The following is a 27,894-nucleotide window of genomic DNA, read 5'->3' as shown; positions in this document are numbered from 1 at the left end:
GACCCATAGAGACCCATAGAGACCCATAGAAACACATAGAGACCCATAGAGACCCATAGAGACCCATAGAGACCCATAGAAACCCCATAGAGACCCATAGAGACCCCATAGGAACCCATAGGAACCCATAGAAACCCATAGAGACCCATAGAGACCCATAGAGACCCATAGGAACCCCATAGAGACCCATAGAGACCCATAGAGACCCATAGAGACCCCATAGAGACCCATAGAGAACCCATAGAGACCCATAGAGAACCCATAGAGACCCCATAGAGACCCATAGAGACCCATAGAGACCCATAGAAACACATAGAGACCCATAGAGACCCATAGAGACCCCATAGAGACCCATAGAGACCCATAGAGACCCATAGAGACCCCATAGAGACCCCATAGAACCCCATAGAGACCAATAGAGACCCATAGGAACCCCATAGGAACCCCATAGGAACCCATACAGACCCCATAGAGACCCATAGAGACCCCATAGAGACCCATAGAGACCCATAGAGACCCATAGAGACCACATAGAGACCCATAGAGACCCATAGAGACCCATAGGAACCCATAGGAACCCATTAGAGACCCCATAGGAACCCATAGAGACCCATGGAGACCCATAGAGACCCATAGAGACCCATAGGAACCCATAGAGACCCATAGAGACCCATAGAGACCAATAGAAACCCATAGGAACCCATAGAGACCCATAGAGACCCATAGGAACCCATAGAGACCCATAGAGACCCCATAGAGACCCATAGAGACCCATAGAGACCACATAGAGACCCATAGAGACCCATAGAGACCCATAGGAACCCATAGGAACCCATAGAGACCCCATAGGAACCCATAGAGACCCATGGAGACCCATAGAGACCCATAGAGACCCATAGAGACCCATAGATACCCATAGAGACCCATAGAGACCCATAGAGACCCATAGAAACCCATAGAGACCCATAGAAACACATAGAGACCCATAGAGACCCATAGAAACCCATAGAGACCCATAGAGACCCATAGAAACCCATAGAGACCCATAGAGACCCATAGAACCCCATAGAGACCCCATAGAACCCCATAGAGACCCATAGGAACCCATAGAACCCCATAGAGACCCATAGAAACCCCATAGAGACCCATAGAGACCCATAGAGACCCATAGAGACCCATAGGAACCCATAGAGACCCATAGAGACCAATAGGAACCCATAGGAACCCCATAGGAACCCATAAAAACCCATAGAGACCCATAGAAACCCATAGAGATCCATAGGAACCCCAAAGAGACCCATAGAGACCCTTAGAAACCCCATAGAGACCCATAGAGACCCATAGAGACCCATAGAGACCCATAGAGACCCCATAGAGACCCCATAGGAACCCCATAGAAACCCATAGAGACCCATAGGAACCCATAGAGACCCATAGAGACCCCATAGAGACCCATAGGAACCCATAGAGACCCATAGAGACCCATAGAAACCCATAGAACCCCCATAGAGACCCATAGAGACCCATAGAGACCCATAGAAACACCATAGAGACCCATAGAAACCCCAAAGAGACCCATAGGAACCCATAGAGACCCATAGAAACCCATAGAGACCCCATAGAGACCCATAGAAACCCCATAGAGACCCATAGAGACCCATAGAAACCCATAGAGACCCATAGAGACCCATAGAAAACCCATAGAGACCCATAGAAACCCATAGGAACCCATAGAGACCCATAGAGACCCATAGAGACCCATAGAGACCCATAGGAACCCCATAGAGACCCATAGAGACCCATAGAGACCCATAGAAACCCCATAGAGACCCATAGAGACCCATAGAGACCCATAGAGACCTCATAGAGACCCATAGAAACCCATAGGAACCCCATAGCGACCCATAGGAACCCATAGAGACCCATAGAGACCCCATAGAGACCCATAGGAACCCCATAGAGACCCATAGGAACCCATAGAGACCCATAGAAACCCCATAGAGACCCATAGAAACCCATAGGAACCCATAGAGACCCATAGAGACCCATAGAGACCCATAGGAACCCCATAGAGACCCATAGAGACCCATAGAGACCCATAGAGACCCATAGAGACCCATAGAAACCCCATAGAGACCCATAGAGACCCATAGAGACCCATAGAGACCCATAGAGACCCCATAGAGACCCATAGAAACCCATAGGAACCCCATAGAGACCCATAGGAACCCATAGAGACCCATAGAGACCCCATAGAGACCCATAGGAACCCCATAGAGACCCATAGGAACCCATAGAGACCCATAGAAACCCCATAGAGACCCCATAGAGACCCATAGAGACCCATAGAACCCCATAGAGACCCCATAGAACCCCATAGAGACCCATAGGAACCCATAGAACCCCATAGAGACCCATAGAAACCCCATAGAGACCCATAGAGACCCATAGAGACCCATAGGAACCCATAGAGACCCATAGAGACCAATAGGAACCCATAGGAACCCCATAGGAACCCATAAAAACCCATAGAGACCCATAGAAACCCATAGAGATCCATAGGAACCCCAAAGAGACCCATAGAGACCCTTAGAAACCCCATAGAGACCCATAGAGACCCATAGAGACCCATAGAGACCCATAGAGACCCCATAGAGACCCCATAGGAACCCCATAGAAACCCATAGAGACCCATAGGAACCCATAGAGACCCATAGAGACCCCATAGAGACCCATAGGGACCCATAGAGACCCATAGAAACCCATAGAACCCCCATAGAGACCCATAGAGACCCATAGAGACCCATAGAAACACCATAGAGACCCATAGAAACCCCAAAGAGACCCATAGGAACCCATAGAGACCCATAGAAACCCATAGAGACCCCATAGAGACCCATAGAAACCCCATAGAGACCCATAGAGACCCATAGAAACCCATAGAGACCCATAGAGACCCATAGAAAACCCATAGAGACTCATAGAAACCCATAGGAACCCATAGAGACCCATAGAGACCCATAGAGACCCATAGGAACCCCATAGAGACCCATAGAGACCCATAGAGACCCATAGAAACCCCATAGAGACCCATAGAGACCCATAGAGACCCATAGAGACCTCATAGAGACCCATAGAAACCCATAGGAACCCCATAGCGACCCATAGGAACCCATAGAGACCCATAGAGACCCCATAGAGACCCATAGAAACCCCATAGAGACCCATAGGAACCCATAGAGACCCATAGAAACCCCATAGAGACCCATAGAAACCCATAGGAACCCATAGAGACCCATAGAGACCCATAGAGACCCATAGGAACCCATAGAGACCCATAGAAACCCCATAGAGACCCATAGAGACCCATAGAGACCCATAGAGACCCATAGAGACCCCATAGAGACCCATAGAAACCCATAGGAACCCCATAGAGACCCATAGGAACCCATAGAGACCCATAGAGACCCCATAGAGACCCATAGGAACCCCATAGAGACCCATAGGAACCCATAGAGACCCATAGAAACCCCATAGAGACCCCATAGAGACCCATAGAGACCCATAGAAACCCATAGAGACCCATAGAAACACATAGAGACCCATAGAGACCCATAGAGACCCCATAGAGACCCATAGGAACCCCATAGAGACCCATAGGAACCCATAGAGACCCATAGAGACCCATAGAAACCCCATAGAGACCCATAGAGACCCATAGAGACCCATAGGAACCCATAGAGACCCATAGAGACCAATAGGAACCCATAGGAACCCCATAGGAACCCATAAAAACCCATAGAGACCCATAGAAACCCATAGAGATCCATAGGAACCCCAAAGAGACCCATAGAGACCCTTAGAAACCCCATAGAGACCCATAGAGACCCATAGAGACCCATAGAGACCCATAGAGACCCCATAGAGACCCCATAGGAACCCCATAGAAACCCATAGAGACCCATAGGAACCCATAGAGACCCATAGAGACCCCATAGAGACCCATAGGAACCCATAGAGACCCATAGAGACCCATAGAAACCCATAGAACCCCCATAGAGACCCATAGAGACCCATAGAGACCCATAGAAACACCATAGAGACCCATAGAAACCCCAAAGAGACCCATAGGAACCCATAGAGACCCATAGAAACCCATAGAGACCCCATAGAGACCCATAGAAACCCCATAGAGACCCATAGAGACCCATAGAAACCCATAGAGACCCATAGAGACCCATAGAAAACCCATAGAGACCCATAGAAACCCATAGGAACCCATAGAGACCCATAGAGACCCATAGAGACCCATAGAGACCCATAGGAACCCCATAGAGACCCATAGAGACCCATAGAGACCCATAGAAACCCCATAGAGACCCATAGAGACCCATAGAGACCCATAGAGACCTCATAGAGACCCATAGAAACCCATAGGAACCCCATAGCGACCCATAGGAACCCTTAGAGACCCATAGAGACCCCATAGAGACCCATAGAAACCCCATAGAGACCCATAGGAACCCATAGAGACCCATAGAAACCCCATAGAGACCCATAGAAACCCATAGGAACCCATAGAGACCCATAGAGACCCATAGAGACCCATAGGAACCCCATAGAGACCCATAGAGACCCATAGAGACCCATAGAGACCCATAGAGACCCATAGAAACCCCATAGAGACCCATAGAGACCCATAGAGACCCATAGAGACCCATAGAGACCCCATAGAGACCCATAGAAACCCATAGGAACCCCATAGAGACCCATAGGAACCCATAGAGACCCATAGAGACCCCATAGAGACCCATAGGAACCCCATAGAGACCCATAGGAACCCATAGAGACCCATAGAAACCCCATAGAGACCCCATAGAGACCCATAGAGACCCATAGAGACCCCATAGAGACCCATAGAAACCCCATAGGAACCACATAGAAACCCCATAGAAACCCCATAAACGGGAGACCCCATAGGAAACCCCATAGGAACCCATAGAAACGCATAGAAACCCCATAGGAACCCATAGGAACCCCATAGAAACCCCATAGAGACCCATAGAAACACATAGAAACCCCATAGAGACCCATAGAAACCCATAGGAACCCATAGAGACCCATAGGAACCCATAGAGACCCATAGAGACCCATAGAAACCCCATAGAGACCCATAGAAACACATAGAAACCCCATAGAGACCCATAGAGACCCATAGGAACCCATAGAGACCCATAGGAACCCATAGAGACCCATAGAGACCCATAGGAACCCATAGAGACCCATAGAAACCCCATAGAAACCCATAGGAACCCATAGAGACCCATAGGAACCCATAGAAACCCATAGAAACCCCATAGAGACCCATAGAAACCCATAGAGACCCATAGGAACCCATAGAGACCCATAGAGACCCATAGGAACCCATAGAGACCCATAGAAACCCATAGAGACCCATAGGAACCCATAGAAACCCCATAGAGACCCATAGAGACCCATAGAGACCCATAGGAACCCATAGAGACCCATAGAACCCCCATAGAGACCCATAGAGACCCATAGAAACCCCATAGAGACCCATAGAAACCCCATAGGAACCCATAGAGACCCATAGAGACCAATAGGAACCCATAGGAACCCCATAGGAACCCATAAAAACCCATAGAGACCCATAGAAACCCATAGAGATCCATAGGAACCCCAAAGAGACCCATAGAGACCCTTAGAAACCCCATAGAGACCCATAGAGACCCATAGAGACCCATAGAGACCCCATAGAGACCCCATAGGAACCCCATAGAAACCCATAGAGACCCATAGGAACCCATAGAGACCCATAGAGACCCCATAGAGACCCATAGGAACCCATAGAGACCCATAGAGACCCATAGAAACCCATAGAACCCCCATAGAGACCCATAGAGACCCATAGAAACACCATAGAGACCCATAGAAACCCCAAAGAGACCCATAGGAACCCATAGAAACCCCATAGAGACCCCATAGAGACCCATAGAAACCCATAGAGACCCATAGAGACCCATAGAAACCCATAGAAACCCCATAGAAACCCCATAGGAACCCCATAGAAACCCCATAGAAACCCATAGGAACCCCATAGGAACCCCATAGAAACCCATAGGAACCCATAGAAACCCCATAGGAACCCCATAGGAACCCCATAGAAACCCCGTAGGAACCCATAGGAACCCATAGGAACCCCATAGAAACCCATAGGAACCCATAGAAACCCCATAGAGACCCATAGGAACCCATAGAGACCCATAGGAACCCATAGAGACCCATAGAGACCCATAGAGACCCATAGGAACCCATAGAGACCCCATAGAGACCCATAGGAACCCATAGAGACCCATAGGAACCCATAGAAACCCCATAGGAACCCCATAGGAACCCCATAGGGAAACCCATAGAAACCCCATAGAAACCCCATAGAAACCCCATAGGAACCCCATAGGAACCCCATAGAAACCCATAGGAACCCATAGAGACCCATAGAGACCCATAGGGACCCATAGAAACCCCATAGGAACCCATAGAGACCCATAGAAACCCCGTAGAACCCATAGAAACCCATAGAAACCCATAGAGACCCATAGAAACCCATAGAGACCCATAGAAACCCCATAGGAACCCCATAGATGGGAGACCCTATAGGGAACCCCATAGAAACCCCATAGAAACCCCATAGAGACCCATAGAAACCCATAGGAACCCATAGAAACCCATAGAAACTCCATACATAGGAGACCCTATAGGGAACCCCATAGGAAACCCCATAGAAAACCCCATACATGGGAAACCCCATAGAAACCCATAGGAAACCCCATAGGAAACCCCATAAGTGTGGGTCCCATAGTGGCCTAAAGTCAACCCCATAGGGCGGCACAATGGGCAATTGTATGCAAATTTATGCTAACGAGAGCCACGGGTTATCAGGGACGCTATGTAAATGTATGTAAATGTATGTAAATGTATGTAAATGAGGCCTATTGTCTCCTCCCCCAGCGTCAGGACGCCCGGATCATTGTGGGGTTGTTCTACGAGACCGAGGCCAGGAAGGTGTTTTGTGAGGTGGGTTATGGGGTCGGATATGGGGTTATATGGGGTTATAGGGTCAGATATGGGGTTATGGGGTTATAGGGTCAGATATGGGGTTATATGGGGTTTTATATGGGGTTATGGGGTGTTATATGGGGTTATGGGGTGGGATATGGGGTTATGGGGTTATGGGGTGTTATATGGGGTTATGGGGTCAGATATGGGGTTATATGGGGTTATGGGGTCAGATATGGGGTTATGGGGTTATGGGGTGGGATGTGGGGTGGGATATGGGGTTATGGGGTTATAGGGTCGGATATGGGGTTTTATATGGGGTTATGGGGTGTTATATGGGGTTATGGGGTGGGATATGGGGTTATGGGGTTATAGGGTCGGATATGGGGTTTTATATGGGGTTATGGGGTCAGATATGGGGTTATGGGGTTATGGGGTCAGATATGGGGTTTTGGGGTTATGGGGTCGGATATGGGGTTATATGGGGTGTTATATGGGGTGTTATATGGGGTGTTATACGGGGTTATGGGGTGTTATATGGGGTTATACGGGGTTATGGGGTGTTATATGGGGTTATGGGGTGGGATATGGGGTGAGATATGGGGTTATGGGGTTATAGGGTCAGATATGGGGTTATGGGGTCAGATATGGGGTTATGGGGTTATAGGGTCGGATATGGGGTGGGATGTGGGGTTATGGGGTCGGATATGGGGTTATGGGGTCAGATATGGGGTTTTATATGGGGTTATGGGGTGGGATATGGGGTTATAGGGGGTGTTATATGGGGTTATATGGGGTTATGGGGTTTTATATGGGGTTATGGGGTTATAGGGTCGGATATGGGGTGGGATGTGGGGTTATGGGGTGTTATATGGGGTTATGGGGTGTTATATGGGGTTATGGGGTGTTATATGGGGTTATGGGGTTATGGGGTTATGGGGTCAGATATGGGGTTATGGGGTTATAGGGTTGGATATGGGGTTATGGGGTTATGGGGTGAGATATGGGGTTATTGGGTGGGATATGGGGTTATGGGGTTATGGGGTGGGATATGGGGTTATTGGGTGGGATATGGGGTTATGGGGTTATGGGGTGGGATATGGGGTTATGGGGTGGGATATGGGGTTATGGGGTTATGGGGTGGGATATGGGGTTATGGGGTGGGATATGGGGTTATTGGGTGGGATATGGGGTTATGGGGTTATGGGGTGGGATATGGGGTTATGGGGTGGGATATGGGGTTATTGGGTGGGATATGGGGTTATGGGGTTATGGGGTGGGATATGGGGTTATGGGGTGGGATATGGGGTTATTGGGTGGGATATGGGGTTATGGGGTTATGGGGTCGGATATGGGGTTATGGGGTCAGATATGGGGTTATGGGGTTATGGGGTGGGATATGGGGTTATGGGGTTATGGGGTGTTATATGGGGTGTTATATGGGGTTATGGGGTCAGATATGGGGTTATGGGGTTATAGGGTTGGATATGGGGTTATATGGGGTTATAGGGTTATGGGGTGTTATATGGGGTTATGGGGTCTGATATGGGGTTATGGGGTGTTATATGGGGTTATGGGGTTATAGGGTCGGATATGGGGTGGGATGTGGGGTTATGGGGTGTTATATGGGGTTATGGGGTTATATGGGGTTATATGGGGTGTTATATGGGGTGTTATATGGGGTTATGGGGTGTTATATGGGGTGGGATATGGGGTTATGGGGTTATATAGGGTCAGATATGGGGTTATGGGGTGGGATGTGGGGTTATATGGGGTGTTATATGGGGTTATGGGGTGTTATATGGGGTTATATGGGGTTATGGGGTGGGATATGGGGTTATGGGGTTATGGGGTGGGATATGGGGTTATATGGGGTTATGGGGTGGGATATGGGGTTATGGGGTCGGATATGGGGTTGTGGGGTTATGGGGTGTTATATGGGGTTATGGGGTGTTATATGGGGTTATGGGGTGGGATATGGGGTTATGGGGTCAGATATGGGTTTATGGGGTTATGGGGTGTTATATGGGGTTATGGGGTGGGATATGGGGTTATAGGGTTATGTGGTTATATCGTTATGGGGCTATGGGGTTATAGGGCTATAGGGTTATGGGGTTATGGGGTCCCTATGTGTCTCTATGGGTCTCTATGGGTCCCCATTGTTCTCTGTGTGTCCCCATTGATCTCTATGGGTCCCCATTGATCTCTATGTGCCCCCATTGATCTCTATGGGTCCCCATTGATCTCTATGGGTCCCTATGGGTCCCTATGGGTCTCTATGGGTCCCTATGGGTCTCTATGTGTCCCTATGGGTCTCTATGGATCCCTATGTGTCCCTATGGGTCCCTATGGGTCCCCATTGATCCCTATGTGCCCCCATTGATCCCTATGGGTCTCTATGGGTCCCCATTGATCTCTATGGGTCTCTATGTGCCCCCATTGATCCCTATGTGCCCCCATTGATCCCTATGTGCCCCCATTGATCTCTATGTGCCCCCATTGATCCCTATGTGCCCCCATTGATCTCTATGGGTCCCCATTGATCTCTATGGGTCTCTATGGGTCCCTATTCATCTCTATGTGTCCCTATGTGCCCCCATTGATCCCTATGTGTCCCCATTGATCCCTATGTGTCCCCATTGATCTCTATGGGTCTCTATGGGTCCCCATTGATCTCTATGGGTCTCTATGTGTCCCTATGGGTCCCTATGTGTCCCTATGTGTCCCTATGTGTCCCTCTGTGTCCCTATGTGTCTCTATGGGTCCCTATGGGTCTCTATGTGTCTCTATGGGTCCCTATGGGTCTCTATGTGTCCCTATGGGTCCCTATGGGTCTGTATGTGTCTCTGTGGGTCCCTATGGGTCCCTATGTGTCTCTATGGGTCCCTATTGATCTCTATGGGTCCCTATGTTATCTATAGGTCTCTATGGGTCTCTATGGGTCCCTATGGGTCCCTATGTTACCTATGTGCCCCCATTGATCCCTATGGGTCTCTATGTGCCCCCATTGATCTCTATGGGTCTCTATGTGTCCCCATTCATCTCTATGGGTCCCTATATAATCTATGTGCCCCCATTGATCGCTATGCGCCCCAGGTGTACAAGGAGAAGCTGTACGGGAAGAAGTACGTGTGGTTCCTGATTGGCTGGTACGCCGACAACTGGTTCCGGGTTCGTGACCCCTCCATCAACTGCACGGAACAGGAAATGGCCGAGGCCGTGGAAGGTCACGTGACCACCGAGATCGTCATGCTCAACCCCGAGAACACCCGCAGCATCTCCAACATGGTGCGGCCATATAAGGGAAAAGGGGCGGGGCCTAGGGGGGGAAGGGGGCTGTGATTGGGCGGAGCCACAAAGGGGGCGGGGCAACTGAAGGGGGGGGCGGGGCTATGAGGGGTGGGGGCGGGGCCATGAGAACACCCGCAGCATCTCCAAGATGGTGCGGCCATATAAGGGAAAAGGGGCGGGGCCTAGGGGGGGAAGGGGGCTGTGATTGGGCGGAGCCACAAAGGGGGCGGGGCAACTGAAGGGGGGGGCGGGGCTATGAGGGGTGGGGGCGGGGCCATGAGAACACCCGCAGCATCTCCAACATGGTGCGGCCATATAAGGGAAAAGGGGCGGGGCCTAGGGGGGGAAGGGGGCTGTGATTGGGCGGAGCCACAAAGGGGGCGGGGCAACTGAAGGGGGGGGCGGGGCTATGAGGGGTGGGGGCGGGGCCATGAGAACACCCGCAGCATCTCCAACATGGTGCGGCCATATAAGGGAAAAGGGGCGGGGCCTAGGGGGGGAAGGGGGCTGTGATTGGGTGGAGCCACAAAGGGGGCGGGGCAACTGAAGGGGGGGGCGGGGCTATGAGGGGTGGGGGCGGGGCCATGAGAACACCCGCAGCATCTCCAACATGGTGCGGCCATATAAGGGAAAAGGGGCGGGGCCTAGGGGGGGGAACGGGGGCTGTGATTGGGCGGAGCCACAAAGGGGGGCGGGGCGGCACTAAGGGGACGGGGCCTAAAAGGGGGTGGGGCCTAATTGGGGCGAGGCTAGAGGGAGATCAGGGCCGTGATTGGACAGAAGCACAAAGGGGGGCGGGGCTGCAATAAAGGGGCGGGGCCTAAAGGGGGCTGGGTTGTGATTGGACAGAAGCACAAAGGGGGCGGGGCTATGAGGGATGGGGGCGGGGCCATGAGAACACCCGCAGCATCTCCAACATGGTGCGGCCATATATGGGAAAAGGGGCGGGGCCTAAAGGGGGAACGGGGGCTGTGATTGGACGGAGCCACAAAGGGGGGCGGGGCTAGAGGGATGGGGGTGGGGCTATGAGAACACATGCATTTCCAACATGGTGTGGCCATATAAGGGAAAAGGGGCGGGGCCTAAAGGCGGGAACGGGGGCTGTGATTGGTTGAGTGTGGAAAGGGGGCGGGGCTATGAGGGAGATCAGGGCCATGATTGGATGGGGGCACAAAGGGGGGTGGGGCCACTGAAGGGGGGCGGGGCCTAAAGTGGGCGGGGCCTAGAGGGATATCAGGGCCGTGATTGGACAGAGCCACAAAGGGGGGCAGGGCCTAGAGGGGGCTGGGGCTGTGATTGGGCAGGGCCACAAAGGGGGGCGGGGCTATGAGGGATGGGGGCGGGGCTAGAGGGAGATCAGGGCCATGATAGGACGGGGGCACAAAGTGGGGCGGGGCTACAAAGGGGGCGGGGCTAGAGGGATATCAGGGCTGTGATTGGACAGAACCACAAAGGGGGGTGGGGCTAAAGGGGGGCAGGGCTGTGATTGGACAGGGCCACAAAGGGGGGCGGGGCTATGAGGGATGGGGGTGGGGCTATGAGAACACCTGCAGCATCTCCAACATGGTGCGGCCATATAAGGGAAAAGGGGCGGGGCATAAGGGGGAACAGGGGATGTGATTGGACAGGGGCACAAAGGGGGGCGGGGCTATGAGGGATGAGGGCGGGGCCATGAGAACACCCGCAGCATCTCCAACATGGTGCGGCCATATAAGGGAAAAGGGGCGGGGCCTAAAGGGGGAACGGGGGCTGTGATTGGACAGAGCTACAAAGGGGGCGGGGCAACTGAAGGGGGGGGCGGGGCTATGAGGGATGGGGCCGGGGCTAGAGGAAGATCAGGGCCGTGATTGGACAGAGCCACAAAGGGGGGCAGGGCTACAAAGGGGGCGGGGCTAGAGGGAGATCAGGGCCGTGATTGGACAGAAGCACAAAGGAAGGCAGGTCCTAGAGGGGGCGGGGCCACAAGGGGGAAGGGCCATGATTGGACAGAAGCACAAAGGGGGGCGGGGCTACAATAATGGGGCAGGGCCTAAAGGGGGCGGGGCCATGATTGGACAGAACCACAAAGGGGGGCGGGGCTAAAGGGGGGCGGGGCCGTGATTGGATAGAGCCACAAAGGGGGGCGGGGCTATGGGGATCGGGGCGGGGCCATGAGAACACCCGCAGCATCTCCAACATGGTGCGGCCATATAAGGGAAAAGGGGCGGGGCCTAAAGGGGGAACGGGGGCTGTGATTGGATGGAGCCACAAAGGGGGGCGGGGCTATGAGGGGTGGGGGCGGGGCCATGAGAACACCCGCAGCATCTCCAACATGGTGCGGCCATATAAGGGAAAAGGGGCGGGGCCTGAAGGGGGGGAACGGGGGCTGTGATTGGTTGAGTGTGGAAAGGGGGCGGGGCCAAGGAAAGGGGGCGGGGCCATGAGAACACCCGCAGCATCTCCAACATGGTGCGGCCATATAAGGGAAAAGGGGCGGGGCCTAAAGGGGGGGAACGGGGGCTGTGATTGGTTGAATGTGGAAAGGGGGCGGGGCCAAGGAAAGGGGGCGGGGCCATGAGAACACCCGCAGCATCTCCAACATGGTGCGGCCATATAAGGGAAAAGGGGCGGGGCATAAGGGGGGGAACGGGGGCTGTGATTGGACAGAGCCACAAAGGGGGGCGGGGCTATGGGGATGGGGGCGGGGCTATGAGAACACCCGCAGCATCTCCAACATGGTGCGGCCATATAAGGGAAAAGGGGCGGGGCCTAGGGGGGAACGGGGGCTGTGATTGGACAGGGGCACAAAGGGGGGCGGGGCTACAATAAGGGGGCGGGGCTATGAGAACACCCGCAGCATCTCCAACATGGTGCGGCCATATAAGGGAAAAGGGGCGGGGCATAAGGGGGGAATGGGGCTGTGATTGGGCGGAGCCACAAAGGGGGCGGGGCAACTGAAGGGGGGGCGGGGCTATGAGGGATGGGGGCGGGGCTATGAGAACACATGCAGCATCTCCAACATGGTGCGGCCATATAAGGGAAAAGGGGCGGGGCATAAGGGGGGGACGGGGCCTGTGATTGGACAGAGCCACAAAGGGGGCGGGGCGACACTAAGGGGGCGGGGCCTAAAAGGGGGTGGGGCCTAATTGGGGCGAGGCTAGAGGGAGATCAGGGCCGTGATTGGACAGAAGCACAAAGGGGGGCGGGGCTGCAATAAAGGGGCGGGGCCTAAAGGGGGCTGGGCTGTGATTGGACGGAGCCACAAAGGGGGCGGGGCAACTGAAGGGGGGGCGGGGCTATGGGGGATGGGGGCGGGGCCATGAGAACACCTGCAGCATCTCCAACATGGTGCGGCCATATAAGGGAAAAGGGGCGGGGCCTAAGGGGGGGAACGGGGGCTGTGATTGGACGAAGCCACAAAGGGGGGCGGGGTTATGGGGATGAGGGCGGGGCCATGAGAACACATGCAGCATTTCCAACATGGTGCGGCCATATAAGGGAAAAGGGGTGGGGCATAAGGGGGAACGGGGCTGTGATTGGACAGAGCCACAAAGGGGGGCGGGGCTATGAGGGGTGGGGGCGGGGCCATGAGAACACCCGCAGCATCTCCAACATGGTGCGGCCATATATGGGAAAAGGGGCGGGGCCTAAAGGGGGGAACGGGGGCTGTGATTGGACGGAGCCACAAAGGGGGCGGGGCAACTGAAGGGGGGGCGGGGCCATGAGAACACCCACAGCATCTCCAACATGGTGCGGCCATATAAGGGAAAAGGGGCGGGGCCTAAAGGGGGGAACGGGGGCTGTGATTGGACGGAGCCACAAAGGGGGGCGGGGCCATGAGAACACCCGCAGCATCTCCAACATGGTGCGGCCATATAAGGGAAAAGGGGCGGGGCCTAAAGGGGGGAACGGGGGCTGTGATTGGATAGAGCCACAAAGGGGGGCGGGGCTATGAGAACACCCGCAGCATCTCCAACATGGTGCGGCCATATATGGGAAAAGGGGCGGGGCCTAAGGGGGGGAAACAGGGCTGTGATTGGGCGGAGCCACAAAGGGGGGCGGGGCGACACTAAGGGGGCGGGGCTTAAAAGGGGCCGGGCTGTGATTGGATGGGGGCACAAAGGGAGGCGGGGCTACAAAGGGGGCGGGGCTAGAGGGATATCAGGGCTGTGATTGGACAGAACCACAAAGGGGGGTGGGGCTAAAGGGGGGCATGGCTGTGATTGGACAGAGCCACAAAGGGGGGCGGGGCTATGAGAACACCCGCAGCATCTCCAACATGGCGCGGCCATATGAGGGAAAAGGGGCGGGGCCTAAAGGGGGGAACGGGGGCTGTGATTGGTTGAGTGTGGAAAGGGGGCGGGGCTATGAGGGAGATCAGGGCCATGATTGGATGGGGGCACAAAGGGGGGCGGGGCCACTGAAGGGGGGCAGGGCCTAAAGGGGGCGGGGCCTAGAGGGATATCAGGGCCGTGATTGGACAGAGCCACAAAGGGGGGCAGGGCCTAGAGGGGGCTGGGGCTGTGATTGGGCAGGGCCACAAAGGGGGGCGGGGCTATGAGGGATGGGGGCGGGGCTACAAAGGGGGCGGGTCATAAAGGTCCACCTTTATCCCCCCCATATCCCCATATACCTCCCCATATCCCCCATCTCTCCCCCCATCTCCCCCTATATCCCCCCATATCCCCCATCTCTCCCTTCCCTCCCCCCATACCCCATATACCCCCCAACCCCCCCTTGTTTTCCACCCCCATACCCCCCATCCCTCCCTATCTCCCCCTTTATCCCCCCCCATATACCCCATATACCTCCCCATATCCCCCATATACCCCCGTATCTACCCCCATATCCCCCATATACCTCCCCATATCCCCCATATACCCCCGTATCTACCCCATATCCCCCATATACCTCCCCATATCCCCCATATACCCCCCATACCCCCATATCCCCCCCCATATACCCCCTCAACCCCCCTATTTCCCCCCCCATACCCCCATATCCCCCCATATCCCCCTTTATCCCCCCATACCCCATATACCCCCCCCATATCCACCCATCCTCCCCCCATACCCCCCATATACCCCCCATATGCCCCCATAACCCCCCCATATCCCCCATATACCTCCCCATATCCCCCCTCTCCCCCCTTATCCTCATATACCTCCACATATCCCCCCTCTCCCCCCATATCTCCCCCATACCCCCATATACCCCCCCAACCCCCTATTTTCCCCACCCATACCCCCCACCCTCCCTATCTCTCCCTTTATCCCCCCCATATCCCCCATATACCTCCCCATATCCCCCATATACCTCCCCATATCCCCCATCTCTCCCCCCATACCCCCATATACCCCCCATATCTCCCCCATATCCCCCCTATAACCCCCCAACCCCCATCTCCCCACTATACCCCCCCCATATCCCCCATCTCTCCTTTCCCCCCCCCCATATCCTCCATATACCCCCCCATATCCCCCATCTCTCCCCCCATACCCCCCATATACCCCCCATATACCCCTCAACCCCCTATTTCCCCCCCCCCATACCCCCACCTCCCCCTTTATCCCCCTTTATCCCCCCCCTATTTTCCCCCCCCATACCCCCATCTCCCCCCATATCCCCCATCTCCCCCATACCCCCATATAACCCCCCATATCCCCCATCTCTCCCCCCATACCCCCCATATACCCCCCATATACCCCCTCAACCCCCTATTTCCCCCCCATACCCCCATTGATCTCTATGGGTCTCTATGGCTCCCTATGGATCCCTATGTACTTATGTGTCCCCATTGATCTCTATGGGTCCCCATATACCCCCCATATACCCCCCATATATCCCCCTAACCCCCCCTATTACCCCCATCCATCTCCCCCTTTATCCCCCCAATCCCCCATCTCTCCCTTCCCTCCCCCCATATACCCCCCATATACCCCCCCAACGCCCCATATTTTCCCACCCATACCCCCCATCCCTCCATCTCCCCCTTTATCCCCCATATCCCCCCATATACCTCCCCATACCCCCTTCTCCCCCCAAACCCCCCATCTCTCCTCCCTCCCCCCATATACCCCCCCAATCTCCCCCCATATCCCCCTATAACCCCCACACCCCATCTCCCCACTATACCCCCCTATACTCCCCCATACCCCCCATATCCCCCTTTATCCCCCTATCTTCCCCCCATAACCCTCCCCATATCCCCCATCTCCCCCCATACCCCCATATACCTCCCCATATCCCCCATCTCCCCCATATACCCCCCTTATCCCCCATCTCTCCCCCCATACCCCCCAAATACCCTCCCATATACCCCCCAACCCGCCTATTTCCCTCCCCCATACCCCCATCTCCCCCTTTATCCCCCTTTATCCCCCTTTATCACCCCCATCTCCCCACCCACCCTCCCACCCCCATATCCCCAATATATTCCCCCATATCCCCCATCTCCCCTTCCTCCCCCCATATACCCCCCCATATACCCCCCATATACCCCCCAACCCCCCCTATTTTCCCCACCCATACCCCCCATCCCTCCTATCTCCCCCTTTATCCCCCCCATATCCCCCATATACCTCCCCATATCCCCCATATACCTCCCCATATCCCCCATCTCCCCCCATATCCCCCATCTCTCCCCCCATACCCCCCCATATACCCCCCATATACCCCCCCATATCCCCATATACCTCCCCATATCCCCATCTCCCCCCATATCCCCCATCTCCCCCCATATCCCCCATATACCCCCCCATCTCCCCCCATATCTCCCCCCCATATCCCCCATATACCCCCCATATACCCCCCATATCCCCCATATACCCCCATATACCCCCCCATATCCCCCATATACCCCCTATATCCCCCATCTCCCCCCATATCCCCCATATACCTTCCCATATCCCCCACCTCCCCCCATATCCCCCATCTCTCCCCCCATACCCCCCATATACCCCCCATATACCCCTTATATACCCCCCATATACCCCCTCAACCCCCCTATTTCTCCCCCCATACCCCCATCTCCCCCCATACCCCCATCTCCCCCTTTATCCCCCTTTATCCCCCCTATCTCCCCCCATAGACATCCCAGGAGTTCGTATCCCGCCTCCAGCGCCGCCTCGGCCGCCACCCTGAGGAGACGGGTGGTTTCCAGGAGGCCCCGTTGGCCTACGACGCCATTTGGGCCTTGGCCTTGGCCCTGAACCGAACCGCCACCAACCTGCGGCAGCGCGGCCTGCGCCTGGAGGACTTCAACTACAACAACCGCAACATCACCAACGAGATCTACCGAGCGCTCAACTCCTCCGCGTTCGAGGGGGTCTCGGTAAGGGACCGGTTCCACTTCCGGTTTAGGCCCCACTTCCGATTATAGGCCCTGCTTCCTGTTTAGGCCCCACTTTCGGTTTCACTTTTGGACACATGGTTGCGATTTAGGCCCCACTTCCGGTTCCACTTTAGGCCCCACTTCCGCTTCAGGCCGTACTTTCGGTTTCACTTTTGGACACATGGTTGTGGTTTAGGCCACACTTCCGGGTCCGCTTTAGGCCCCACTTCCGCTTTAGGCCGCACTTTCAGTTTCACTTTAGTCCGTGCTTCTGGTTCCGCTACAGGCCACACTTTCAGTTTCGCTTTAGGCTGCACTTTCAGTTTCACTTTTGGCCACATGGTTGCGATTTAGGCCGCACTTTCAGTTTCACTTTTAGGACACGCTTCCGGTTCCTGTTTAGGCCCTGCTTCCGGTTTAGGCCGCACTTTCGGTTTCGCTTTGGGCCACACGGTTCCGCTTTAGGCCCAACTTCCAGTTCCACTTTAGGCCCCACTTCCGCTTTAGGCCGCACTTTCGGTTTCACTTTTAGCCACATGGTTGCGATTTAGGTCCCACTTCCGGTTTCGATTTAGGCCAACTTCCGGTTTAGGCCACACTTTCGGTTTCACTTTAGGTCGTGCTTCTGATTCCGCTACAGGCTGCACTTTCAGTTTCACTTTAGGACACATTCCGGTTTCAATATCAGCCCCACTTCCGGTTCTGCTATAGGCCTCACTTTCGGTTTCGCTTTAGGCCGCACTTTCGGTTTCACTTTGGGCCACACGGTTCCAATTTAGGCTCCACTTCCGGTTCCACTTTAGGCCCCACTTCCGGTTTCGATTTAGGCCCCACTTCCGCTTTAGGCCGCACTTTCGGTTTCACTTTTAGGCCATGCTTCCGCTTCCGGTTTAGGCCGCACTTTCAGTTTCGCTTTAGGCCGCACTTTTGGTTTCACTTTGGGCCACACGGTTCCGATTTAGGCTCCACTTCCGGTTCCACTTTAGGCCCCACTTCCGGTTTCGATTTAGGCCCCACTTCCGCTTTAGGCCGCACTTTCAGTTTCACTTTAGTCCGTGCATCTGGTTCCGCTACAGGCCGCACTTTCAGTTTCACTTTAGGCCCCACTTTCGGTTTCACTTTGGGCCACATGGTTCCAATTTAGGCTCCACTTCCGGTTCCACTTTAGGCCCCACTTCCGCTTTAGGCCACACTTTCGGTTTCACTTTAGTCCGTGCTTCTGGTTCCGCTATAGGCCGCACTTTCAGTTTCACTTTAGGCTGTATTCCGGTTTCAATATCAGCCCCACTTCCGGTTCTGCTATAGGCCTCACTTTCGGTTTTGCTTTAGGCCGCACTTTCGGTTTCACTTTGGGCCACACGGTTCCAATTTAGGCTCCACTTCCAGTTCCGCTTTAGGCCCCACTTCCGGTTTAGGCCGCACTTTCAGTTTCACTTTAGTTCGTGCTTCTGGTTCCGCTTTAGGCCGCACTTTCAGTTTCACTTTAGGCCGCACTTTCAGTTTCACTTTAGGCCGCACTTTCAGTTTCACTTTAGGCCGCATTCCGGTTTCAATATCAGCCCCACTTCCGGTTCTGCTATAGGCCTCACTTTCGGTTTCGCTTTAGGCCGCACTTTCGGTTTCACTTTGGGCCACACGGTTCCAATTTAGGCTCCACTTCCGGTTCCACTTTAGGCCCCACTTCCGGTTTCGATTTAGGCCCCACTTCCGCTTTAGGCCGCACTTTCGGTTTCACTTTTAGGCCATGCTTCCGCTTCCGGTTTAGGCCGCACTTTCAGTTTCGCTTTAGGCCGCACTTTTGGTTTCACTTTGGGCCACACGGTTCCGATTTAGGCTCCACTTCCGGTTCCACTTTAGGCCCCACTTCCGGTTTCGATTTAGGCCCCACTTCCGCTTTAGGCCACACTTTCAGTTTCACTTTAGTCCGTGCATCTGGTTCCGCTACAGGCCGCACTTTCAGTTTCACTTTAGGCCCCACTTTCGGTTTCACTTTGGGCCACATGGTTCCAATTTAGGCTCCACTTCCGGTTCCACTTTAGGGCCCACTTCCGCTTTAGGCCACACTTTCAGTTTCACTTTAGTCCGTGCTTCTGGTTCCACTACAGGCCGCACTTTCAGTTTCACTTTAGGCCGCGTTCTGGTTTCAATATCAGCCTCACTTCCGGTTCTGCTATAGGCCGCACTTTCGGTTTTGCTTTAGGCCGCACTTTCGGTTTCACTTTGGGCCACACGGTTCCGATTTAGGCTCCACTTCCAGGTCCACTTTAGGCCCAACTTCCGGTTCCACTTTAGGCCCAACTTCCGCTTTAGGCCGCACTTTCAGTTTCACTTTTGGACACATGGTTGCAATTTAGGCCCCACTTCCAGTTTCGATTTAGGCCAACTTCCGGTTTAGGCCACACTTTCGGTTTCACTTTAGTTCGTGCTTCTGGTTCCGCTTTAGGCCGCACTTTCAGTTTCACTTTAGGCCGCATTCCGGTTTCAATATCAGCCCCACTTCCGGTTCTGCTATAGGCCACACTTTCAGTTTTGCTATAGGCCGCGCTTTCGGTTTCACTTTGGGCCACATGGTTCCTATTTAGGCCCAACTTCCAGTTCCACTTTAGGCCCCACTTCCGCTATAGGCCGCACTTTCAGTTTCACTTTAGGCCACGTTCCGGTTTTGATATCAGCCCCACTTCCAGTTCCGCTATAGGCCTCACTTTCAGTTTGGGCCCCACTTTCGGTTTCGCTTTAGGCTGCACTTTCGGTTTCACTTTGGGCCACACGGTTCCGATTTAGGCTCCACTTCCGGTTCCGCTTTAGGCCCCACTTCCGCTTTAGGCCGCACTTCCGGTTCCGCTACAGGCCGCACTTTCAGTTTCACTTTAGGCCCCACTTTCGGTTTCGATCTCGGTCGTACTTTCAGTTTCGCTTTTAGGTCGCACTTCCGGTTTCGATTTAGGCCCCACATCTGGTTTTAGGCCCCACATCCGGTAAAGTAGGCTGACTTCTGCTTTAGGCCACACTTTTGGTTTCGCTTTAGGCCGCACTTTCAGTTTGGGCCCCACTTTCAGTTTCGCTTTAGGCCGCACTTTCGGTTTCACTTTGGGCCACACGGTTCCGATTTAGTCTCCACTTCCGGTTCCACTTTAGGCCCCACTTCCGCTTTAGGCCGCACTTTTGGTTTCACTTTAGTCCGTGCTTCTGGTTCCGCTACAGGCCGCACTTTCAGTTTCACTTTAGGCCGCACTTTCAGTTTTGCTTTAGGCTCCACTTCCGGTTCCACTTTAGGCCCCACTTCCGCTTTAGGCCGCACTTTCGGTTTCACTTTAGTCTGCGCTTCCGGTTCCGCTACAGGCCGCACTTTCAGTTTCACATTAGGCCTCACTTTCGGTTTCGCTTTAGGCCGCACTTTCGGTTTCACTTTGGGCCACACGGTTCCAATTTAGGCTCCACTTCCGGTTCCACTTTAGGCCCCACTTCCGCTTTAGGCCGCACTTTCAGTTTCACTTTAGGCCGCGCTTCCGGTTTCGTTTTAGGCCTCACTTCTGGTTTTGCTTTAGGCCGTACTTTCAGTTTCACTTTAGGCCGCACTTTCAGTTTCACTTTGGGCCACATGGTTGCAATTTAGGCCCCACTTCCGGTTTCGATTTAGGCTGACTTCCGGTTTAGGCCGTACTTCCGGTTCTGCTTGAGGCCCCACTTTCAGTTTGGGCCCCACTTTCGCTTTCACTTTTGGCCACATGGTTGTGGTTTAGGCCACACTTCCGGGTCCACTTTAGGCCCCACTTCCGCTTTAGGCCGCACTTTCAGTTTCACTTTAGGCCGCGTTCCGGTTTCAATATCAGCCCCACTTCCAGTTCCGCTATAGGCCCCACTTCCGGTTTGGGCCCCACTTTCGGTTTCACTTTAGGCCGCACTTTCGGTTTCACTTTTGGCCACATGGTTCCGATTTAGGCTCCACTTCCGGTTCCACTTTAGGCCCCACTTCCGGTTTCGATTTAGGCCCCACTTCCGCTTTAGGCCGCACTTTCAGTTTCACTTTAGTCCGTGCTTCTGGTTCCGCTACAGGCCGCACTTTCAGTTTCACTTTAGGCCCCACTTTCGGTTTCGATCTCGGTCGCACTTTCAGTTTCGCTTTTAGGTCGCACTTCCGGTTTCGATTTAGGCCCCACATCTGGTTTTAGGCCCCACATCCGGTAAAGTAGGCTGACTTCTGCTTTAGGCCACACTTCCGGTTCCGCTATAGGCCCCATTTCCGGCTTGGGCCACACTTTCAGTTTCACTTTAGGCCGCACTTTCAGTTTCACTTTTGGACACATGGTTCCGATTTAGGCCCCACTTCCGGTTCCGCTATAGGCCTCACTTTCAGTTTGGGCCCCACTTTCGGTTTCACTTTAGGCCGCACTTTCAGTTTCACTTCTGGCCACACGGTTCCGATTTAGGCTCCACTTCCGGGTCCGCTTTAGGCCCCACTTCTGCTTTAGGCCGCACTTTCGGTTTCACTTTAGTTCGTGCTTCTGGTTCCGCTACAGGCCGCACTTTCAGTTTCGCTTTAGGCCGCACTTTCGGTTTCACTTTGGGCCACACGGTTCCGATTTAGGCTCCACTTCCGGTTCCACTTTAGGCCCCACTTCCGGTTTCGATTTAGGCCCCACTTCCACTTTAGGCCGCACTTTCAGTTTCACTTTTGGACACATGGTTGTGATTTAGGCCCCACTTCCGCTTTAGGCTGCACTTTCGGTTTCACTTTTAGGCCATGCTTCTGGTTCCGCTACAGGCCGCACTTTCAGTTTCACTTTAGGCCCCACTTTCAGTTTCGATCTCAGTCGCACTTTCAGTTTCGCTTTTAGGTCGCGCTTCCGTTTTCAATCTAGGCCCCACATCTGGTTTTAGGCCCCACATCCGGTAAAGTAGGCTGACTTCTGCTTTAGGCCACACTTTTGGTTTCGCTATAGGCCGACTTTCAGTTTGGGCCCCACTTTCGGTTTCACTTTAGGCCGCACTTTCGGTTTCACTTTTGGCCACATGGTTGTGGTTTAGGCCACACTTCCGGGTCCGCTTTAGTCCCCACTTCCGCTATAGGCCACACTTTCAGTTTCACTTTAGGCCGAGTTCTGGTTTCGATATCAGCCCCACTTCCAGTTCTGCTATAGGCCTCGCTTTCAGTTTGGGCCCCACTTTCGGTTTCACTTTAGGCCGCACTTTCAGTTTCACTTTTGGCCACATGGTTGCGATTTAGGCCCCACTTTCGGTTTTGTTTTAGGCCCCACTTCTGGTTCCGGTTTAGGCCACACTTTCGGTTTCACTTTTGGCCACACGGTTGCAATTTAGGCCCCACTTCCGGCTTTGTTGTAGGCCGACTTCCAGTTCAGGCCGTATTTCCGGTTCCAGTTTAGGCCCCACTTCCAGTTTGAGCCCCACTTTCAGTTTCACTTTTAGGCCGCGCTTCCAGTTTTGCTTTAGGCCACACTTTCAGTTTCGCTTTAGGCCGCACTTTCGGTTTCACTTTTGGCCACATGGTTCCGATTTAGGCTCCACTTCCGGTTCCACTTTAGGCCCCACTTCCGCTTTAGGCCACACTTTCAGTTTCACTTTGGGCCACACTTCCAGTTGCGTTTGTGGCCCCATACGTTAGCTCTGTATATCAGCCCCATAACCCAGCCCCATAAATCAGCCCCATAGCTCAGCCCCATAGCCCAGCCCCACAGCTCAGCCCTATAGCCCAGCCCTATAGCCCAGCCCCATAGATCAGCCCCATAGCCCAGCCCCATAGCCCAGCCCCATAGCCCAGCCCCACAGCTCAGCCCTATAGCCCAGCCCTATAGATCAGCCCCATAGCCCAGCCCCGTAGCCCAGCCCTATAGACCAGCCCTATAGCCCAGCCCCATAGATCAGCCCCATAGCCCAGCCCTATATCTCAGCCCCATATCCCCCTTTCTCTCCTATAGGGCCACGTGGTGTTCGACGCCAGCGGGTCTCGCATGGCCTGGACCCTCATTGAGCAGCTGCAGGGTGGGTGCGGCCCCATCTCCCCCTATCTGCCCCCCATCTCCCCCTATCTGCCCCCCATGTCCCCTAATTGCCCCCCATGTCCCCCTATCTGCTCCCCATGTCCCCTAATTGCCCCCCATATCCCCTAATTGCCCCCCATCTCCCCCTAATTGCCCCCCATATCCCCTTAATTGCCCCCTATCTCCCCCCATCTGCCCCCCATGTCCCCTAATTGCCCCCCATGTCCCCTAATTGCCCCCCATCTCCTTCTATTTGCCCCCTGTCCCCCCATGTCCCCCTATCTGCCCCCTATCTGCCCCCATGTCCCCTAATTGCCCCCCATCTCCCCCTATCTGCCCCCCATATCCCCTAATTGCCCCCCATGTCCCCTAATTGCTCCCCATCTCCCCCTATCTGCCCCCCATCTGCCATAATTGCCCCCTATCTCCCCCTAATTGCCCCCCATATCCCCTAATTGCCCCCGTCCTCCCTAATTACCCCCCATGTCACCTAATTGCCCCCCATCTCCCCCTATCTCCCCCTATTTGCCCCCCATCTCCCCCTATCTGCCCCCCATCTCCCCTAATTGCCCCCCATCTCCCCCTAATTGCCCCCCATCTCCCCTTAATTGCCCCCCATCTCCCCTTAATTGCCCCCATCTCCCCCTATCTGCCCCCTAATTGCCCCCCATGTCCCCTAATTGCCCCCCATGTCCCCCCATCTGCCCCCCATGTCCCCTATCTGCCCCCCATCTCCCCCTATCTGCCCCCTAATTGCCCCCCATCTCCCCCTATCTGCCCCCCATGTCCCCTAATTGCCCCCATCTCCCCCCATCTGCCCCCCATCTCCCCTAATTGCCCCACATCTCGCCCTATCTGCCCCCTATCTGCCTCCCATGTCCCCTAATTGCCCCTTATCTCCCCCTATCTGCCCCCTAATTGCCCCCCATACCCCCTAATTGCCCCCCATCTCCCTCTAATTGCCCCCCATCTCCCCCTAATTGCCCCCCATCTCCTCCTAATTGCCCCCCATCTCCCCTAATTGCCCCCCATCTCCCCTAATTGCCCCCCATCTCCTTCTATTTGCCCCCTGTCCCCCCATGTCCCCGTATCTGCCCCCTATCTGCCCCCATGTCCCCTAATTGCCCCCCATATCCCCTAATTGCCCCCCATGTCACCTAATTGCCCCCCATGTCCCCTAATTGCCCCCCATCTCCTTCTATTTGCCCCCTGTCCCCCCATGTCCCCCTATCTGCCCCCTATCTGCCCCCATCTCCCCCTAATTGCCCCCCATCTCCCCCTAATTGCCCCCCATGTCCCCTAATTGCCCCCCATCTCCTTCTATTTGCCCCCTGTCCCCCCATGTCCCCCTATCTGCCCCCTATCTGCCCCCATGTCCCCTAATTGCCCCCCATCTCCCCCTAATTGCCCCCCATCTCCCCCTAATTGCCCCCCATCTCCCCCCATCTGCCCCCCATGTCCCCTAATTGCCCCCCATCTCCCCCTAATTGCCCCCCATCTGCCATAATTGCCCCCTATCTCCCCTAATTGCCCCCCATCTCCCCCTATCTGCCCCCCATGTCCCTTAATTGCCCCCATCTCCCCCTATCTGCCCCTATCTCCTCCTAATTGCCCCCATCTCCCCCTATCTGCCCCTATCTCCTCCTAATTGCCCCCATCTCCCCCTATCTGCCCCCCTGTCCCCTATTTGCCCCCCATGTCCCTTAATTGCCCCCTATCCCCCCATCTGTCCCCTAATTGCCCCCTATTTGCCCCCAATCTCCCCCTAATTGCCCCCCATCTGCCAAAATTGCCCCCTATCTCCCCCTGTTTGCCCCCCATCTCCCCTATTTGCCCCCATCTCCCCCTATTTGCCCCCCATGTCCCCTAATTGCCCCCCATCTCCCCCTATCTGCCCCCCATCTGCCATAATTGCCCCCTATCTCCCCCTAATTGCCCCCCATGTCCCCTAATTGCCCCCGTCCTCCCTAATTACCCCCCATGTCCCCTAATTGCCCCCCATCTCCCCCTATCTCCCCCTATTTGCCCCCCATCTCCCCCTATCTGCCCCCCATATCCCCTAATTGCCCCCTATCTCCCCCCATGTGCCCCCCAGGCGGCGTGTACAAGAAGATCGGGTACTACGACAGCACCAAGGACAACCTGTCCTGGTACAACACCGACAAGTGGATCGGTGAGATGGGGGGCAAGGGGGTTATATGGGGTTATATGGGGTTATATGGGGTTATATGGGGTTATATGGGGTTATATGGGGTTATATGGGGTTATAGGGGGGGAATATGGGGTTATATGGGGTTATAGGGGGGGAATATGGGGTTATATGGGGCTGTATGGGGTTATATGGGGGGAATATGGGGGGGATATGGGGTTATATGGGGTTATATGGGGCTGTATGGGGTTATATGGGGCTGTATGGGGTTATATGGGGTTATATGGGGTTATATGGGGTTATATGGGGGGCACTGGGGGTTATATGGGGTTATATGGGGTTATATGAGGTCAGATGGGGTTATATGGGGTTATATGGGGCAATATGGGGTTATATGGGGTTATATGGGGTTATATAGGGCTGTATGGGGTTATATGGGGTTATATGGGGCTGTATGGGGTTATATGGGGCTATATGGGGTTATATGGGGCTGTATGGGGTTATATGGGGCTGTATGGGGTTATATGGGGTTATATGGGGTTATATGGGGATATATGGGGTTATATGGGGCTGTATGGGGTTATAGGGGGTTATATGGGGCTATATGGGGTTATATGGGGTCAGATGGGGTTATATGGGGTTGTATGGGGTTATATGGGGTTATATGGGGGCTATATAGGGTTATATGGGGTTATATGGCGTTATATGGGGCTATATGGGGTTATATGGGGTTATATGGGGCAATATGGGGTTATATGGGGTTATATGGGGTTATATGGGGCAATATGGGGTTATATGGGGTTATATGGGGCTGTATGGGGTTATATGGGGTTATATGGGGTTATATGGGGATATATGGGGTTATATGGGGTTATATGGGGTTATATGGGGTCAGATGGGGTTATATGGGGTTGTATGGGGTTATATGGGGTTATATGGGGCAGTATGGGGTTATATGGGGCAATATGGGGTTATATGGGGCAATATGGGGTTATATGGGGTTATATGGGGTTATATGGGGCAATATGGGGTTATATGGGGTTATATGGGGCAATATGGGGTTATATGGGGCTGTATGGGGTTATATGGGGCTGTATGGGGTTATATGGGGTGATGTGGGGTGAGATGGGGGGCACCGGGGATTATATGGGTTTATATGGGATTATATGGGGTTATATGGGGTCATATGGGGTTATATGGTGTGATATGGGGGGATATGGGGTTATATGGGGGCATATGGGGCTATATGGGGTTATATAGGTTTATATGGGGTTATATGGGGTTATATGGGGTTATATGGGGTCATATGGGGTTATATGGGGCTGTATGGGGTTATATGGGGTTATATGGGATTATATGGGGCTGTATGGGGTTATATGGGATTATATGGGGCTGTATGGGGTTATATGGGGTTATATGGGGTTATATGGGATTATATGGGGTTATATGGGGTCATATGGGGTTATATGGTGTGATATGGGGGGATATGGGGTTATATGGGGTTATATGGGGATATATGGGGTTATAGGGGGGGAATATGGGGTTATATGGGGGGATATGGGGTTATATGGGGTTATATGGGGCTATATGGGTTTGTATGGGGTTATATGGGGTTATATGGGGTCATATGGGGTTATATGGGGTTATATGGGGTTATATGGGGATATATGGGGTTATATGGGGTTATATGGGGCTGTATGGGGTTATATGGGGCTGTATGGGGATATATGGGGTTATATGGGGTTATATGGGGCAATATGGGGTTATATGGGGATATATGGGATTATATGGGGGAATATGGGGTTATATGGGGGGATAATGGGTTATATGGGGTTATATGGGGCAATATGGGGTTATATGGGGGGATATGGGGTTATATGGGGGTTATATGGGGATATATGGGGTTATATGGGGCAATATGGGGTTATATGGGGTTATATAGGGTTATATGGGGCTGTATGGGGTTATATGGGGGGCACTGGGGGTTATATGGGGCTGTATGGGGTTATATGGGGTTATATGGGGTTATACGGGGTCAGATGGGGTTATATGGGGTTATATAGGGCTGT

At 54.0% G+C, this 27,894-nt stretch overlaps 1 protein-coding gene across 7 annotated transcripts in view; it reads left to right on the top strand.

The window, feature by feature from the left end:
* LOC107307649 (uncharacterized) overlaps positions 1–27,894 on the top strand; it is a 56,675-nt gene that overhangs the window by 19,371 nt on the left and 9,410 nt on the right. For all 7 annotated transcript variants that reach the window (XM_085532729.1, XM_085532726.1, XM_085532728.1 and 4 more), the window contains exons 5-9: positions 7,030–7,095; positions 10,174–10,365; positions 17,438–17,680; positions 23,614–23,677; positions 25,772–25,849. In XM_085532729.1, the coding sequence (XP_085388855.1) occupies positions 7,030–7,095; positions 10,174–10,365; positions 17,438–17,680; positions 23,614–23,677; positions 25,772–25,849 (643 nt within the window). The remainder of the gene's footprint in view (positions 1–7,029; positions 7,096–10,173; positions 10,366–17,437; positions 17,681–23,613; positions 23,678–25,771; positions 25,850–27,894) is intronic.

This window comes from Coturnix japonica, unplaced genomic scaffold (assembly GCF_054131305.1).
Source record: "Coturnix japonica strain WE unplaced genomic scaffold, WE-NBRP24 Scf050, whole genome shotgun sequence".
Lineage (NCBI taxonomy): Eukaryota > Metazoa > Chordata > Aves > Galliformes > Phasianidae > Coturnix > Coturnix japonica.
The sequence above is the reverse complement of the archived record's forward strand: the minus strand, read 5'-3'. Positions and strand labels throughout refer to the sequence as shown.